The sequence below is a fragment of the Lampris incognitus genome, chromosome 21 (genome assembly GCF_029633865.1).
Source record: "Lampris incognitus isolate fLamInc1 chromosome 21, fLamInc1.hap2, whole genome shotgun sequence".
NCBI classification, from domain to species: domain Eukaryota; kingdom Metazoa; phylum Chordata; class Actinopteri; order Lampriformes; family Lampridae; genus Lampris; species Lampris incognitus.
The window spans coordinates 9,541,217-9,558,260 of NC_079231.1; the positions used below are offsets into that span (position 1 = coordinate 9,541,217).

The 17,044-nt window shown below is 45.1% G+C and overlaps 1 protein-coding gene across 1 annotated transcript in view; it reads right to left on the reverse strand.

Annotated features, from left to right (window-relative positions):
• lrrfip1b (leucine rich repeat (in FLII) interacting protein 1b) overlaps positions 1–17,044 on the reverse strand; it is a 55,154-nt gene that overhangs the window by 13,386 nt on the left and 24,724 nt on the right. Inside the window, exons 4-14 of the mRNA XM_056301005.1 lie at positions 15,647–15,694; positions 13,340–13,384; positions 10,846–10,896; positions 6,602–6,682; positions 6,053–6,097; positions 4,070–4,156; positions 3,383–3,460; positions 2,570–2,605; positions 1,794–1,919; positions 1,527–1,697; positions 472–564 (exon numbers count right to left, since the gene is read on the reverse strand). Coding sequence (XP_056156980.1) covers positions 472–564; positions 1,527–1,697; positions 1,794–1,919; positions 2,570–2,605; positions 3,383–3,460; positions 4,070–4,156; positions 6,053–6,097; positions 6,602–6,682; positions 10,846–10,896; positions 13,340–13,384; positions 15,647–15,694 — 861 coding nt within the window. The remainder of the gene's footprint in view (positions 1–471; positions 565–1,526; positions 1,698–1,793; positions 1,920–2,569; positions 2,606–3,382; positions 3,461–4,069; positions 4,157–6,052; positions 6,098–6,601; positions 6,683–10,845; positions 10,897–13,339; positions 13,385–15,646; positions 15,695–17,044) is intronic.

Consider the following 17,044-nt stretch of genomic DNA (forward strand, 5'->3'; position numbering starts at 1 on the left):
CTGCACCGCTCTGACGAAAACAGATTTTTGCAAAGTTTTTGGCGTTTGTGTTGTCGTTGTTCCCCAACGATTGTGCCCAGTTATTACAATTTCTTTTTATCTTGGTTTTCAATCAATATTTTTACATTTCTTTTTCTGTTTGCCTTGTTAAATCTCCTTTTAGGCCTTACGTGAAGCATTTTGAATTGCCTTTGTGTATGAAACATGCTATTCCAAAAAACCTATGTTGCAAAAAGAAGAGCAATACTTGAATCAAATTTCAGACTGTTTGAACAAAGGAGATGTGGTCCTCTGCTCTGTTGGGGTATAATGACTCTTTGTTGGACCAGATGGATCTGTGGTAGTTACTACTCCGTTTTTACGTTTCTTTTTCATTCAGCGGTGTAGCCCTAGTATCAATGAGCTCTGTGTTCAGCGCCCCCTGCTGGTAGGATTCACACAGTGGATGATCGTGGTGGTGGTGGGACTCACGTTTAGAAGTTCCTCGCTCTGTTTCAGCGTCTCTCTCATCTCTTTAAACTGGAACTGCAGCACACTGTGGGCATGTCTCTCTCTCTCATACTCCTGCATGGAGAGAAACCAGACAGAGCGACATGTCGAGGCTCAAGTCCAGAGGAGATACCTACTGTTTGAGAAATGGATTACCTCCTCACATTACAATTGCTGACATGAAAAGATAGGTCATTATTGAATAGTATGATGATGTTTAAAGACATCAACTCTCCTTAGCATTTAAGTAAAATATAGTAACTACATATAAATATAGTAACTAAATATAGTAGCTGCTTATCCAAGTCGGGGTCACAGCGATGCTGGAGCCTATCCCAGCAGTAATTGGGCAGCAGGCGGGGAGACACCCTTGACAGGTCGCCAATCCATTACAGGGCTCACACACACACACACACACACACACACACACACACACACACACACACACATTCACACTTAGGAACAATTTAGTACGGCCGATTCACCTGACCTTCATGTCTTTGGACTGTGGGAGGAAACCCACGCAGACACAGGGAGAACATACAAACTCCACACAGAGGACGACCTGGGACGACCTCCAAGGTTGGACTACCCCGGGGCTCAAGCCCAGGACCTTCTCGCTGTGAGGTGACTGCGCTAACCACTGTGCCACCGTGCTGCCCTAGGTTACCTCAAATACTGGATAATCAGGGTTAGAAAAAAAAAAGTCTTCTCCAAAATCGAGGTTTCAGATTGAAATTTGCATTTCAGATTGAAACCCTTCATAATTCTAACACATTTATCCATGTCTGTCACAAAGACGCCTGACAGTCTGAGGGATCAAGACAATGCCAAACTGATGTGACAGTTACATTTAACAGCCAGCTAAATACAGAAAATGAAATCTTGATCGCAAAACAGAATCGCAAATGGGTAGTTCGATTAAGACAGCAGAGCGATCATCTAGCTGCACCAGAAGCTAAATATGTTGATGACACAAATGAAACCCAATTAACAGCCTAATTAGCCAGGTGGTCGTGCTCTCCTTGACCTCTGACCTTTGTCTTGTCGCCGTATTCCCGCCGTGCCTCCCACACCTGCTCCTCCATCTCGATGAGCGCCTCCTTCAGCGTGTCCACCTGGTACATCAGGTTGGACTTCTCGTTGTGGAGCTGGGCGTTGGACACCATGGCCTTGCGGTACTTCTCCTCTGACTCTGCCAGGGAGTCCTGTCACAGAGACAGAACATTTGCGTTACGATTCCACCGGTCGGTGAATTAGTGAACAATCAGCTCGTTTAGCGAAGAAAATTACGATGGCTGTACCTTTATCTCTCTGATGGAGGCCTCTGTCTCCACGGAGAAGGAGGTGTCACAGCTCCCCCTGCGGGAGGAGGGTCCGCCCAGCGAGGCCAGTGTGGCGGCCGACAGCGTTGATGCAGTCCTGGAGCCCTGGAAGAAATCAATCAATCAGAGTCATTTACAGAGAACATTTCCTACTCTAACATTGCCCTTCACATTAGGTGAACGTGCACAGATGAAGATGCAGGCTCCAGCTGCACTGTTTTAACACGACTTATGAATGATGGTTCTAGAAATCCAAAGTTATTTGCTCACAACTCTATATAGTCACATTTTGTATGATTTTCACATCTGCAATTCATTTGATCACATGAATCAATTCACAATCCACGCCTGGAAGTGACTGCTATTTTGCATTACTCGCTTCCTCTTCTGACAACTAGGCTAGACATTGTGACTGGACTTCATACAAACTACTTAGAAAGGAGATTACGTTACAAACACCTCGATATCTGGCTTTAACAACTCATCAGCAACGTGAGGGAAATTATGTTTTTGAGCTGTCAATCATCTGTCAATTGAAGGCGTTAATTACACATCACCACAGCTATCATATGACGCTTAACAGTCCATCCCCCCCACACACACATACACACGTCCTTCCTTTCAGTTGCAGTGAACGACAGCTACGTATTGAGTATAATAAATTATTCGAGATAGTTTATTGTAATATAATGACTACTAAATATCTGGAGGATTAACACGTTAGAGAACTTTTTTCTCAGGATATCATCACTTACTTTATCCAGGAAATCTCTGTCGGACCTCTCCTCCACCTGCAAATGAAAGCACACACCCGATTGGTTGATTAGTTAATTGACTGAATAACTGACCAATCAACTGCTTAGCCCTACAACACTTTATAGACACTTAGGAAAGTAACCGCCATCATCAAGGTGGCGACACAAAGTGTTTATTGCAGTCATCTATTGAATTAAACCCACACAGACGTTCATATGGACATTCAACATATGAATGCATCACACTCGGATACACACAAGCACACCCAAACACAAACTCACACAAGGGTTTCGACAGATGCGATGGATGTATGACAAAAATCAAACGTGTCCTTAAGCAAGACACACGTAAGGGTCAAAGCGATTTAAAAGCTCGTGCCTGTATTCTTCTTCAAATCGGCCCTTTTACAACTCGCTTTCCTGTTCAGCTTCAGTTAATATAATCCTCTGAGCAGTCACCTGCACACTGACGATACAGTGACAACACAAAAACACAGCTGCCCCATTTGGAATGGCCCAAATGTCTCCGGGGAAACCTCCTCTATCAGCGGACAGAGGAAATATGCACCAAAGCTGCAAGTACGCAAGATGTCCACCAGGGGGCATCAGAGACGGGAGTGGGAATATGATGGCAATGCACAATGACAATAAATGTAAGGTGTTTTCTGGGGGGAAAAAGTGCTCCCATTAATTATTTATATGAATATTAAGCTCATTAATCATTAAGCCAAGCAACACAAGTGGTATGCAGTGGGGGGTGAGGCCTAAAAGCAGGAGCTGTGGGGGAAAGACAGACCGATGAGGATTGCTCACCACCGGGCTGGCGCGGGCTGAGCTGGCCCTGGAAGAAGCCCGCGAGCTGGACCCCAGAAAACCACTGTAGTCTGAAGGCTAGTTTGCAGAAAGACAGAATCCCAAGGATTGTGAAAGAGAAAGGGAAGACAAAAAGACACGTTAGTCGTCAGCAGTGAAAGAATTCTGAAAAACTCAACATAGACACCGAGCAAGCAGGAAAAAGGAAAAGGGTGGAAAAAGACTCAATGGTACAAAACGAGTCCCACATGTCCAGTTAGACAAAAGGTTCAGTTCCAACACACGTGCACACACACACACACACACACACACACACACACACACACACACACACACACACACACCAAAATCAGAAAGACTTATGTACCATGCTCTGTGGAGTCCAGACATAAACATCCAACCATATTTCACTCTTTCTTCTTAAAGTCACCCGCCAGACAACACGTGGAGGATGATAAGCAGAGCGTTGTCACATCGTGTCGGGTCAGGGGCATGGACCGAGAAATCCCACAACAACACAACCAGTGCAACACAGATGAATTCTCTCTTGAGACTCTAAACGACTGGAGGCTCTCAACACTGACAGAGACACCGAGGGGCATGCCAGGTGACCCCTCCTCAGTGAATTGGGGGGGGGGTGCATTACGGGTTTGTAGGGGTGGTGGGTTGTCGTTAATGAGGGCTTACACCGCGGGAACTGGAGCCACTAAAACGCCAGCTGCTGGTGAACGCAGCCTCCTCACACACAGAGAGGAGAGAGCCACACATTTGAAGCTCACGCTCCCACACACGCACACACACACACACACACACGGACATGCATATATAGATGCATGCACATACATAATTTAACGGTACACACACATACCTTTATGTTGTACTGCCAGTGACAGCACATGCAGTCCATGCAGGAGCAGTCACACATATGTGCACAAACACACACACACTCACAGGCATTTATGTATGTATATGTAGGCAGGCAAAGATCAGCGTTCAGCTCACACACCGACCTGTATTCATGCCTTGAAGTGATCATGGAGATTATTTTACATACAAGTTTGTGTACACAAACACACATGCACACACCCTCCAGGTAAACGTTAGGGTGACTTTTTGTGCACCTCCCACAATATTTCCATTTATCAGACTCTACTTCCTTTGGGTAGAGCAAGTAGGAAGTAAAAAGAATATGGAGCTAATGTGGGGCAGATAGAAAGGCAAGACCTCATCCAGTGGCATTTTCACTGTCAAGTTGTGTTTACTGGCACTGTTTAGCTCATAGATATTGATGATTATAAATGAATATTAAATAATACAAATATAATAATTAAGATAACAAAATAATAAACATAATAAGTAAAATAAAATATGATAAAATAAAATAAAATAATAAATAAAAATAAATTCTAAGTACTGTTGACGTGCTGGGATAACAGGCTACACATCCACAACACTCCATTCTGAAGCAAGCAGCAACATCCAGTCTTTAGGACACATGGGATTAAACGGCACTGAATACGGTGCTGAATAATCAGCCAGTGCTTTAGATGATTTATCCAAGACTAAGATGCAAAGCAAACAATTCTGTGAATGCTTCAGAGGATCACTGAAGCTCAGAGGCCCCCGTTGTGGCGTCATCATGCTAACATGCCTATGAATGACAATGAGTGACGGACAAACAGAACCCCATAGAAACCACTATCAGTCCCTGTATCGGTCTAGTGGATTCTGTTTAGCAGTTCAGTCTTTTTCACAATTTAACTACCAGCTATCTGTCCATCTACTGTAGCCCAGTCTGTGTCCGTCAATATTTAACAATGCATCTATACGTACATCCATCCACCTGTCTGTCTGTCTGTCTATCCATCTTTCTCTCTATCTTGGAATCCATGCATCCATCCATCATCCATCCACCCAACCAACCATAAATCAACCTATCAGTCCATCTAGCCAAATGTCCCTCATCTATCCATCCATCAGTAATAATAATAATAATAATAATAAATCAAACTTATATAGCACTTTTCTAACACTCAAAGTCGCTATCAATGTATCCATCCTTCTCTCCATCTTAGAATCCATCCATCCATAAATTAACCTATATATCCATCCATCCATCCATCCATACATCCACCAATCAATCCCTCTCTCCAAATGTCCCTCATCCATTAAACCTATCCATCCATCCCATCCATGCACCCATCCATCCATCTATGTATCCATCTTGGAATCCATCCTTACATCCATAAATCAACCAATCAATCCCTCTCTTCAAATGTCCCTCATCCATCTGACCAATCCATATGCCAACCATGTATCCATCTTTCTGCCCATCTTGGAATCAATTCATTCATCCATATATCAATCTATCAATCATTCCAAAAATCCCTAATCCATCCAACCTACTCATCCATCCATCCAACCTACACATCAATCCATCCATCCATCCATCCATCCATCCATCCATCCATCCATCCATCTATCACTCCATCCACCAACTTGGCCACAGAAATCAAGACTTCTGCAGCCCATTCATATGCCAACTTCTACCAATTTAATCAATCTAGATCTATCAAACACATGGATGTACTGATCTCTTCTACGCTACGTTCTAGAGGATGATGGTAATGAGAGAGAAAGAGAGAGACAAATAGAGAGAGAGAGACCAACCCTGTGACTCTGGTTGCGAGAGGCTTCAGTATAGAGCATGGAGGGCTACAGATGTGGAGGAAGACAGAGAAAAGTTTCCATGTGCACATTATTAAGTTGTCATTTTTTCACACATTGTAAAGCATATTTCAATAACACAACTAGTCCCTAACATTCACATCCTGCCCACACCAAGACCCGCTATACAAGAAGCTACGACAACTCCGACATGCATGTAAAGTTGGTGAGGAGGAAAGGAGGCAAAATGATGTAGGAAAAGAAGTCAAAAGAGGAAGGTTTAGGAGCATGTGCAAGGACTCTTGGGTAAAGAAAGTAAACTGACTTTTCTGCGGTTTTAATTAGATTTGACTCTATTGATTTTCGTTTGAACATTTAATTTAGATTTAGCCAGACAAACAGGTTATGACTTCAGCCTTAATCAGAAACCATACACTGCGGGGGTGGGGGGGGCTGGAGAGGCTTGCGGGGGTGATGTGCCTTGCTCATCAGCACCTCGGCAGTGGAGGGAGGGAAGGAGAGAAAATGCAGTGAAGTGAGAGAGGGACAGACCCGTCCGTTCTGAGTGGAGGTGTGGTGTCTGAGAGATGGCAAGCTGCTGGTGCTGCAATGCAGGTCCGAGGAGTAAGTCCCCTATGGAGAGAAGGAGAGAGAGAGAAAGAAAGAAATAGAAAAAGAAGGAGGAGAGAGAAAGAGAGACAGACAGCAAGTGAGTAATGATGAAGGAAGAAGGGTAAAACAGGTAGATGGGGAGAAAGGGATGATGAAGAGGAGCGAGACAGCAACAAGTGAAGCTCTGTAAAAACAGACAGAGAGACAGGCAGAAAGACTGACAGACAGGCAGAAAGACTTGACAGACAGACAGGCAGAGAGACAGACAGGCAGAAAGACTGACAGAGGAGCTGCATGAGCCAAACTCTCCAATGACGTTAGGGAGTTAGGGACCTATGTTAGCATGACAAATGTTGGCAGCAGAAAGTGAACCACATCTGGCAGAGGACCCTTTGCTCCATTCCCTCCATTCATTCATGGTGCAGTGGTTCCTGCTGCAGGTCAGACTTTGTCAGTACTGTCATGTCATCAGCGGCCATTGCTGAGAAACAAATACTTGCAGCTACTTCCCTTAATGGTCTCTGTCAGAAAGAGATTAAGCTTTTCTTCATTTTTTTTAACCGTTTACTCTGGAACGGATTTTGCTGACGTGTGTTGTTTTAGCACAGGCCGGCTTCCTGTATAGACCGCTGAAGTGCTGCCGCCACTTTATGGCTTCTGGATTACTTCTGGCTCCACTATTTTTGTTGCCTATGGTGAAAATTAATAGGATTTCAGGTTCCCACTTACCAATCATTTCGCCTCTCTAAATATATGAAACTGAGACATTGCAAATACCGTAGGGTGAATGCCTTACACATGATATCAACATAACCTCATAAAATATGTATTTGCTTGCAAAGAAATGCGACTGTACCGCCATTTCTCTCCGTTCGTACAACCACAACCACCATCTCCATCTGCTAGAACGGCAGGTGACTGCAGCGTTAAATGCTGGAATGCTAAGCTTTAATGCTAGCTTTTTTTACATTTTTATTTTTTTTACATTTTTTCATTTCAAATTGCTTCTTACCCACCATTATAATTACAGAAACCCATATCATATCCGAAGGTCTTGAGCAAAATAGTCAGTGTTGGCGCTGGAACGTAAGTTCGAGGCCATGATTTTATACCCCTATTCATTTTCCCATTAGACTGGCAAGCCAATGGAAGTAAGAGTCCCTGATAGGGCTGGAAAGTCTACGTCATGCTTTGATGGTCTTTGATTCTTCAGAGGAGCAAAGTGTCATCACACCAGCATCCATGAAATCCATCCAAAACCTACAGTGAATGTCCAAAAACATCCGCGGTTTTCATGGGTAAAAACTTGAGCAGTCTGTAAGTTCTGCTGCAAATGCTGAATGAGTTTTTCATCTGGCGGCAATGATGTTGACTTTAACCTTCCACCCTGAAGGTCTTAGTAATGAGCAAAACTACGGTGTTACCTGCCAAAGACCCGCCAGTGTTTAATGCATTGATAAAGCAGGCTTAAGACTTTGGAGCTGAATGTTTTGAAGTTTCCAATTTCTCTTTTGTTTCTAATCACTTGTGTATGCAAATAAAACACAACCGAACAAAAGAAAACAGCAAATGGAGTTGAAATAAAAGATGAAGGCAGAAGTCGTTGGCCCATGATAACAAAGGACTAAAATCCGTTTAGGTTCAGCCTAAACTCCAGCCTAAAAGGGAGAGTTTGGATTCAAGCATAAGTGGTCAATAAAGGTCTGGACTGGAATCTAAAGAGCCTGAAGCTAAGATGCCTGACTCGAGTTTATTTATAATTACAGAGATTGAGGTTGGTTCATGCGTGGCTCTCGAGCCTGGTTTTCATCTTCATTGGATATAATTTGGCCATACGTATTTATTATTGCTAGTAAAGACCATTATTCAGGAAGCTACTGCATATCATTTTTAGAAATGATCTGGCTAACTTGCTAATCCTGCTTTGTGAAATACCTGTCAGGTTTATTGTTGGCTGTAGTAGTTTACACATAACAGGGGTTAGGATGCGCGACATAAAGACAGGAAAAAGAAAAGACATCCCTAACATTACCTTTATATCTAAATATCTAACTGGACGAATTGAATGACGTTACGTTTGAGAGCCAATATTTACAAAGACACACACGCTAAGCTGTTTATTAGAGATGATATGCGTTGTTTGTTTTTGCACTGTGCCTTTCCATGTGAAGTCCACATGTACCCGGGTTAGACAACTCAGAAAGTGGCCTTTACGTCTTTGTGACCTGCCATCCATCAAGTGCTGTACTTCAGCTGTATTTGGCAAGCAGAGTAAATCTTTATTCACCCATAAAGTCATCAGGTATTGTAATACTGAGTTGCGTATTCTGAAAACTGCAGACGGACAGTTAGAGCTAACCTCTTGACCCATGAACTCTCAATCTGAAATTACACACTGACGTAGCGCACATGCTAGCAAGCACACACGCCCGTTAGCTTGCTTCACAGCGACAGAAAGCTAATTCTGCATTATACTTTGTTCTATAGTATATATGGGTTACTCTCTGCAGTATCTTACATCACTTAGTAATAATGTATGTGAGCTCTTGATGTCTTTGGCCATGAATAATGAATGTATAGCTATTGAAAGATACGTACTGTTAAGCTAATCAAGCTAGTCAAGTTAATCCAGCTAGTTAAACTAGTCAAGCGAGTCAAGTTAATCAAGCTAGTTAAACTAGTCAAGCGAGTCAAGTTAATCAAGCTAGTCAAGCTAATCAAGCTAGTCAAGCTAATCCAGCTAGTCAAGTTAATCCAGCTAGTTAAACTAGTCAAGCGAGTCAAGTTAATCAAGCTAGTCAAGCTAATCAAGCTAGTCAAGCTAATCCAGCTAGTGAAGGGCAAACTGTTAAGGACTACTAGTGCGATGGTTATTGTGCATTTACGTTTTTTTTTACCCAGTTTCCTCTCAAGGACGAATAAAGTATTCTGATTCTGATTTGCTTTCACCAAAGAGCTAAGTCAAAAGAATTTTCTGTCCGTGGCGATGAGAAGGAACATTTTGTTTTCTTGTTTGTGCGTGCATGTGTGTGTGTAAATACAGACTAACTCAGGCAAATGGGGTAATTAATCTTCTTAATTGAAATGAAAAGAAACATCTTTTAAGTTTTGGCATTGGCAGGTAGCCCACACTCATCTGAGACAAAACACAACCAACATCTGACAACCTGGACACGCACCAAGTCGGTCTGCAGCCCAGAAATAAGCTGGAGCAAAGATGCAACGCAGCGAGGATGGAACGGCAGAGGAAGGGATGGCGGGAAGGAGAAAAAGAAAGAATGCAAAAGTAAAAACAAATGAATGACTGAATGAAAGAGAGGAAGTGTGAATGAAGAAAGGATAAAACGGAGGAGGAAGTGAACAAATGAACGAGGGCGAGGCTTATCCTCCACCTGTGGAAAGTGATCTGTACCGACTCCGGTGAGATGTGTGTTGTGTGTTATTCTGTGAGGTCAAACAGACACTCGATCCCCCGTCCAGCTGCTCCACCGGCATCCTGGAACCGAAACCTCAACACTTAGACTCTGAAGTGGTAACACACTCGCAGGAATGTGTGTTATGCAAGTGTGTGTGTGTGTGTGTGTGTGTACTGAACTGAACTGAACTGGGCTTGAATTGATAAGATGGACAGAAAGAGAGAAATTAAAAGGATAAGGAAATATAATAAACCACAAAACAGAAAATAAACAGAAGGCTGAAGCTGTTTAAAACCAAAAGATCCTCTGTTGTGGTCTGGATGAAAACATACCAGATAAAACCTCCCACGGGGCTCCAAGTACCAAGAAGACAGAAAACACACACACACACACACACACACACACACACACACACACACACACACACACACACGCACACCTCACTTGAATGGTCAGAGTGTGTGCAGTACTGTGTGTGTGTGTGTGTGTGTGTGCAGCATTGTGTGTGTATGTGTGTGTAGCACTGTATGTATGCAACACTGTGTGTGTGTGTATGTGTGCAGCACTGTGTGTGTGTGTGTATGTGCGCAGCGCTGTGTGTGTGTGTATGTGTGCAGCACTGTGTGTGTGTGTGTATGTGCGCAGCACTGTGTGTGTGTGTATGTGTGCAGCACTGTGTGTGTGTATGTGCGCAGCACTGTGTGTATTTATGTGCGCAGCACTGTGTGTGTGTGTGTGTGTGTGTGTGTGTGTGTGTGTGTCACTCACCCTGAGGCTGCCTCGACTCCCCACCGACATTCGCTCCTCATCGTCTGAGATCTGAAGTTGAGAACACACACACACACACACACACACACACACACACACACACACTAGGTTATCAGACAATGCAGACAAGCATCGATTGTGTTAGCAGTTGATTTGGTGTGTAAGACAAGAAAATATCCACAGCATGGTTTAACTGGGTCAGGACAGCTTGTTCTTTCTTTCTTTTCTCTCTTTCTTTTCTCTCTCTTTCATCTGTTTGCTGATAGTTTGGAATGTGTTACCTCGGGGCAGTGTAGAAACAGTGTAGAAACAGTGTGGAAAAGGTGTAGAAACAGTGTGGAAAAGGTGTAGAAACAGTGTGGAAACAGTGTAGAAACAGTGTGGAAACAGTGTGGAAAAGGTGTAGACACAGTGTGGAAACAGTGTAGTGACGGTGTAGAAACAGTGTAGTGACGGTGTAGAAACAGTGTAGTGACAGTGTGGAAATCACTGTTCACAAAATAAAGGATAGGTCTGAATTCTCTCTGATCTTCCTCACTGGGGGTTGAGCACAGGAAATTAGCTCACATTTTCATGTAGGAAGCACGCAGACGGTTACACTTTCATTCAGCTTTCTCAAACACGAGCGGTCCGCGGTGACGAGGTCAGTGGCCACACAACAGCAGACCCAACACAACCCTTTTGGCTTCTTCAGTCTTTGTGTTTAACCAGGACAGAGAAACACGTTTTTTTTCCCCCAGTGTTTTTCAAGATTTTGCCTTTGCCAGAGGACTGTTTCTCATTCTGATTCCAATGTGGGAAGATGGCAGCGCAAACTCATGTTTGCGGCAGCCTCACCCAGTACCGACTGTGCAGTGTCTTTGTCCACATCTGCGTCTAAGTTTGTGTCATCGTGTGACGTTTTTATTTTGATCATCGATTCTTTTTGTTTAATGGCTGGGAGAGCTGGTGTCGGATCAGCTGGGGGCCCTGGTCTGCTGTGTCCTGTGGGCCCAGGGACCACGGCCCTGCCCGGAGCTGCGCCTGAACAGGTGTCACCGAGTCAGTCTGGCAGTGGCCCCACCTTGCGTTGACCGCTTTTGGTGTCGTTTTGTGGAGTGCGGGGAGGTGTGTTGAAGGTGTCTGGCTGGGAGAACTGGCGTTGGATCGGTTGAGGAAGCCTGGTCTGCTGCGTCCAGTGGGCCCAGTGACCACGGCCCTGCCCAGAGCTAAGCCCGAAGAGGAAACATCAAGGACGGTCTGACAGGACGCGGAAGCGGGGCAGGCTAAGCTAACTGCTAGCCCATGCAGACCAGCAGTTCCCACAGTCACCCTGGCTGGCGTTCGCTCTCTGGACAGTGGAATTTTTGGACTGTGTTGTTAACTGTTTGTGGTTTTTTTTTTTTTTGTCCTTGGCCTGACGGCCTGCCCAGGGTGTCTCCCCGCCTGCCACCCAATGACTGCTGGGATAGGCTCCAGCATCCCTGCGACCCTGAGAGCAGGATTAGCGGTTTGGATTATGGATGGATGGATGGATGATTTGTTCTCTCAGTTTTTGTATGTTTTTGGTGGTATCGTTTTTGGGAAATTTCGGATATGTGTTTGTCTTTTGTGTTGCTCTGCTGTGGGCTGGGAGAAACCAAAGTTTGTTTCTTCTGTGTACGCAAGTACATGATTGAAATGACAATAAATGTTCCCTGATTCCTGATAATGAACATTACAACCGATGTCTCCCATTGCAGGAAATGGAGAGCTGATTATGAATGGCTCTTTTCACATGTCTCACTAAATTAAGTGTGAAATATCTGAGGGCGTATTATTTGAAAACTAGTTTAGGTTTGATATACTTTACATTACAAAACAGTTCAATAAGATGAACCTCGGCTGGATTCTTAAACATGGTATTTTTGCATATGTCAGCAGATATCATGAGGAGATATCATGCCTCCTCTGATACATATGGAGTCACCAGCCGCTTCTTTTCACCTGACAGTGAGGAGTTTCACCAGGGAGATGTAGCACATAGGAGGCTATTCCCCTCCTATGCGCTATTCCCCCCAGTCCCCCCCCCCTGAACAGGCACCCTGACTGACCAGAGGAGGCGCTAGTGCAGCAATCAGGACACATACCCACATCCGTCTTCCCACCCGCAGACACGGCCAAATGTGTCTGTAGGGGCGCCCGACCAAGCCGGGGCTAACACGGGGATTTGCACCGGTGACTCCCGTATTGGTAGGCAACGGAATAGACCACCATGCCACCCGGACGCCCTCAGTGACTCTCAATTTAACTTGTAGTGAAGATGCAGCAAATTGTAAATTCATTTCAAGTTTAGAGTGACTGTGCACGTTGTGTGTTCATGTTTGAGACGCTGGCGACCGTCTGGCAGTCCTAAATTAAGGCAGCGGTGAAGAAGAAAGAAGCGAGGTTTGAGCAGAGAAGAAGATGAGAAAGAAAGAAAGCACCGAAAATAGAAAATCGGACAGAAAATGAAGAAACAAAGAGAGATACAGACCGATGTGTGTCTCCGCGAGTGACGCGAGTACCTCTCGCTCTCTTCCTGCAAGGCCCCAGAAGAAAAGAGAGAACAAGGAAGGGTTACAAGCTGAAAATAGGAGAAGAAGAGGGTGAGAAAGTCCACCACCACATAGTTTGTCCACTGAACGACTACCATGCAGCCCATCCTGGTCTTACTCTGGATACGATACAGTACCAGTACTGTGTTGTACTGGTACCAGTGTAAAAAGTGGTCACTAACTGGTTTCATCCCAGTTGATGCTGTGTCAGCATCCTGTGAAAATGGGCCAGTTCTAAACCGAATCAGCACCCTGCCGTCAAGCTGTCCACACAACTCCGTATAGACAGCAACAGGGCTGTCAGCATGAATATGACACGGTGCAGTCGCTCAGTGGAAAACATGCAGAAAATACAACAGAAGTCAAAAGTGTCCCTCCCAAAACAAATGGGGGCCCATTTCCATTTAATGCCCAGACTCGTTTAGGTTTCCTGAACTGAGGATGATGAATGGAGGGAGCGTTCCCCGACACATCCCACTGACACATCCCACTGACACCCACTACCAAGTGTGCATGACTGTCACAACATGCTGCAGGGGATTAAATGTAGATGTGTGTGTGTGTGTGTGTGTGTGTAAACCCCCTAAGGTCATGTGACATGTGTAATCCTTTTTGTGTGCCGCTGGTTTAGCTGAAACCTTGCAGTCTCTCTCTCACACACACACACACACACACAAACACACACACACACACACACAAATGGATTGACGAGTGCTGTAATGTACATTCATGCAACACTTCAAACACTTGCATGCTTCGGTACTCATAGTTACATTTATTATAATAATAAAATAACACTTCATGAACCAATGTAGCGATACCTGTAGACACAACATGTAATATAATGGTAGCAAGCCACTGTACACTTGTAGGTGCTCTTATGGAGTGCCTGCTGCATACTGTGTGTGACCGTGATATACAAACACATAACACACTAGCATGCAGAACATACAAGCAGACAGTCTAGCAGACATGGATTAAGAGGTGGCGGACTGTCGTACAGCGGCTCTAATCCATGTCTGAATGATAACCAGCCGGGAACACACACACACACACACACACAGAGGCCTCTAGTCTGTCAGGATGTGGGGGAACAGGCATCGTACTATTTCAGCGTTCCCACCATCATGCATGTCATACATCACAACTGCCACATGAAAACCTCGTCGGTTCTTCACCTTAAACCTTTTTCCACTTAAATCCGGAGATTTTTGCTGGTTTGACTTTTAATCAAAGCTACGCGTGCTTACTGACGTGCACATTGTGACGTGCACACTCACGTGCACAAAGACACGTGCTAGCTACGGGGTTTCTGTGAGAGACGGGGACTGATGGTCTGAGGACAAATTACTTTAAATCCCTAAGAAGTTCATAAATTCTATAATAATCTGTCGAAACGCTCCAATCATTCGACACACTTCCATCTGAAATCCCTTTTTTATGCCTCCTGTCTGTGATTCTGTCGCCCTTTTCTGTTTTTTTTTGTTGTTTTCCCCTGCTTTTTTTCTCCCAAATTGTACTTGGCCAATCACCCCACTCTTCCGAGCCGTCCCGGTCGCTGCTCCACCTCCTCTGCTGATCCGGGGAGGGCTGCAGACTACCACATGCCTCCTCCCATCCATGTGGAGTCACCGGCCGCTTCTTTTCCCCTGACAGTGAGGAGTTTCACCAGGGGGACGTAGCACGTGGGAGGATCGCGCTATTCCCCCCAGTTCCTCCTCCCCCTGAACAGACGCCCCAACCAACCAGAGGAGGCGCTAGTGCAGCGACCAGGACACATACCCACATCCGGCTTCCCACCCGCAGACACGGCCAATTGTGTCTGTAGGGATGCCCAACCAAGCCAGAGGTAACATGGGGATTCGAACCAGCGATCCCCGTATTGGTGGGCAACAGAATAGACCACCATGCTTCCCCGGACGCCCCCGTTTTCTGTTTTGTGGAAATCATAGGGCCCTAAAACTGCTCGTCTAAGAGGATCATTAGAAATTCATCTCTTTACATTATTCATATTCTGTCTTAACCAGGTAGGTTGCATAGTGCCTTGCTCAAAGACACTAGAACAGGGACACACATGTGGTGTGGCATGGCAGCCATCAAACACAAACCCCTCAGTGATTGGACGCGTTTCATTAACCACCTGATCATCAACAGCAGAGCTTTGTTGTGGATAAATACAAGGTTTTCATTGGTGCGGCTGTGAGTCATGTGATCCGCAGAGCGCAGTCTGCCGGGTTCATTCCTACCATCCACTGTTCAATATGTCCCCACTTGCTGTCCACACCATAGTATTTCTGAGGGGGGAGGTGGGGGTGGGGGGGCAGAAGAAGTGGAGGAAGACAACATCGGTTGAAAAGAAAGGAAAGGAAAAGTTTATCAAGAAGCAGTGAGAAAATGGAGAGATGTCAAGTACAAAGGATGCAAACTGGGTGACAGGTATCAAGTAGAAGTGGGACAAATTATCTCAGGGACTAATCTTGGTGTTTGTTTTATCCTGCTTCAGGCAACAGATTAGTTGGATTAACTGCATCAGGACGATTCAGTTGACTTAAAGCTGTAACGAGGCGTTTTGCACCAATTATTTATCAGTGTCAGTTTAATGGTGATGCCGCCACATGACCAACATAACCAAACAAAACCATCAGTGAGAAGACTATCCATACATCCATTATCCAAGCCGCTTATCTGAATTCAGGTCGCGGGGTGCTGGAGCCTATCCCAGCAGTCATTGGGCGGCAGGCGGGGAGACACCCTGGACAGGCCGCCAGTCCATCACAGGGCCAACACACACACACACACACACACACACACACACACACACACACACACACACACACACACACACACACACACACACACACACACACACACATTCACACCTAGGGACAATGTAGTACGGCCGATTCACCTGACCTACATGTCTTTGGACTGTGGGAGGAAACCGGAGCCCCCGGAGGAAACCCACACAGACACGGAGAGAACATGCAAACTCCACACAGAGGATGACCTGGGACGACCTCCAAGGTTGGACTACCCCGGGGTTCGAACCCAGGACCTTCTTGCTGTGAGGCGACAGCGGTAACCACTGGGCCACCGTGCCGCTTGAGAAGACGAGGTGATCTCTAATGTTTATCTCCAGGTCGGATTCCCTGTAAAATCACACACAGATGGGACACAGCCGCAATCGGTGATACGTTCCCTCATGGCTGTATATCTGCAAACAAGCTATTTTTCCAAAACAGGAAATCTCTTGCTCTTCTCTACAAAACAAATGCACCGGCTACCAGAGGACGAATGGAAACAAGAGGTAATCCAAATGTGAAATGAGGTCATTCTGTGTGGAAACACTACTGAGTTTATCCACAGGCACCCAAAAACAAAAATCCTCATAACAGCTTTAAATTAACCTCCAATTTTCCGACAGTTTTGCCACTTGTTTTATTGCCCTACGCAACCGACACCATCCACCTCTTACAGCAAGCAGGGGGAAACAAACACAGTTAATTATTTGCAATGTAATCTGGCACCGTCAGGTCAACCGTTAAGACTTACATTGACAAATATTGGTTTGAGAGACAGAGAGAGAGATACGGACAGACAGAGGGTGGTAGAGAGAGACAGACAGAGGTAGAGAGCGGTAGAGA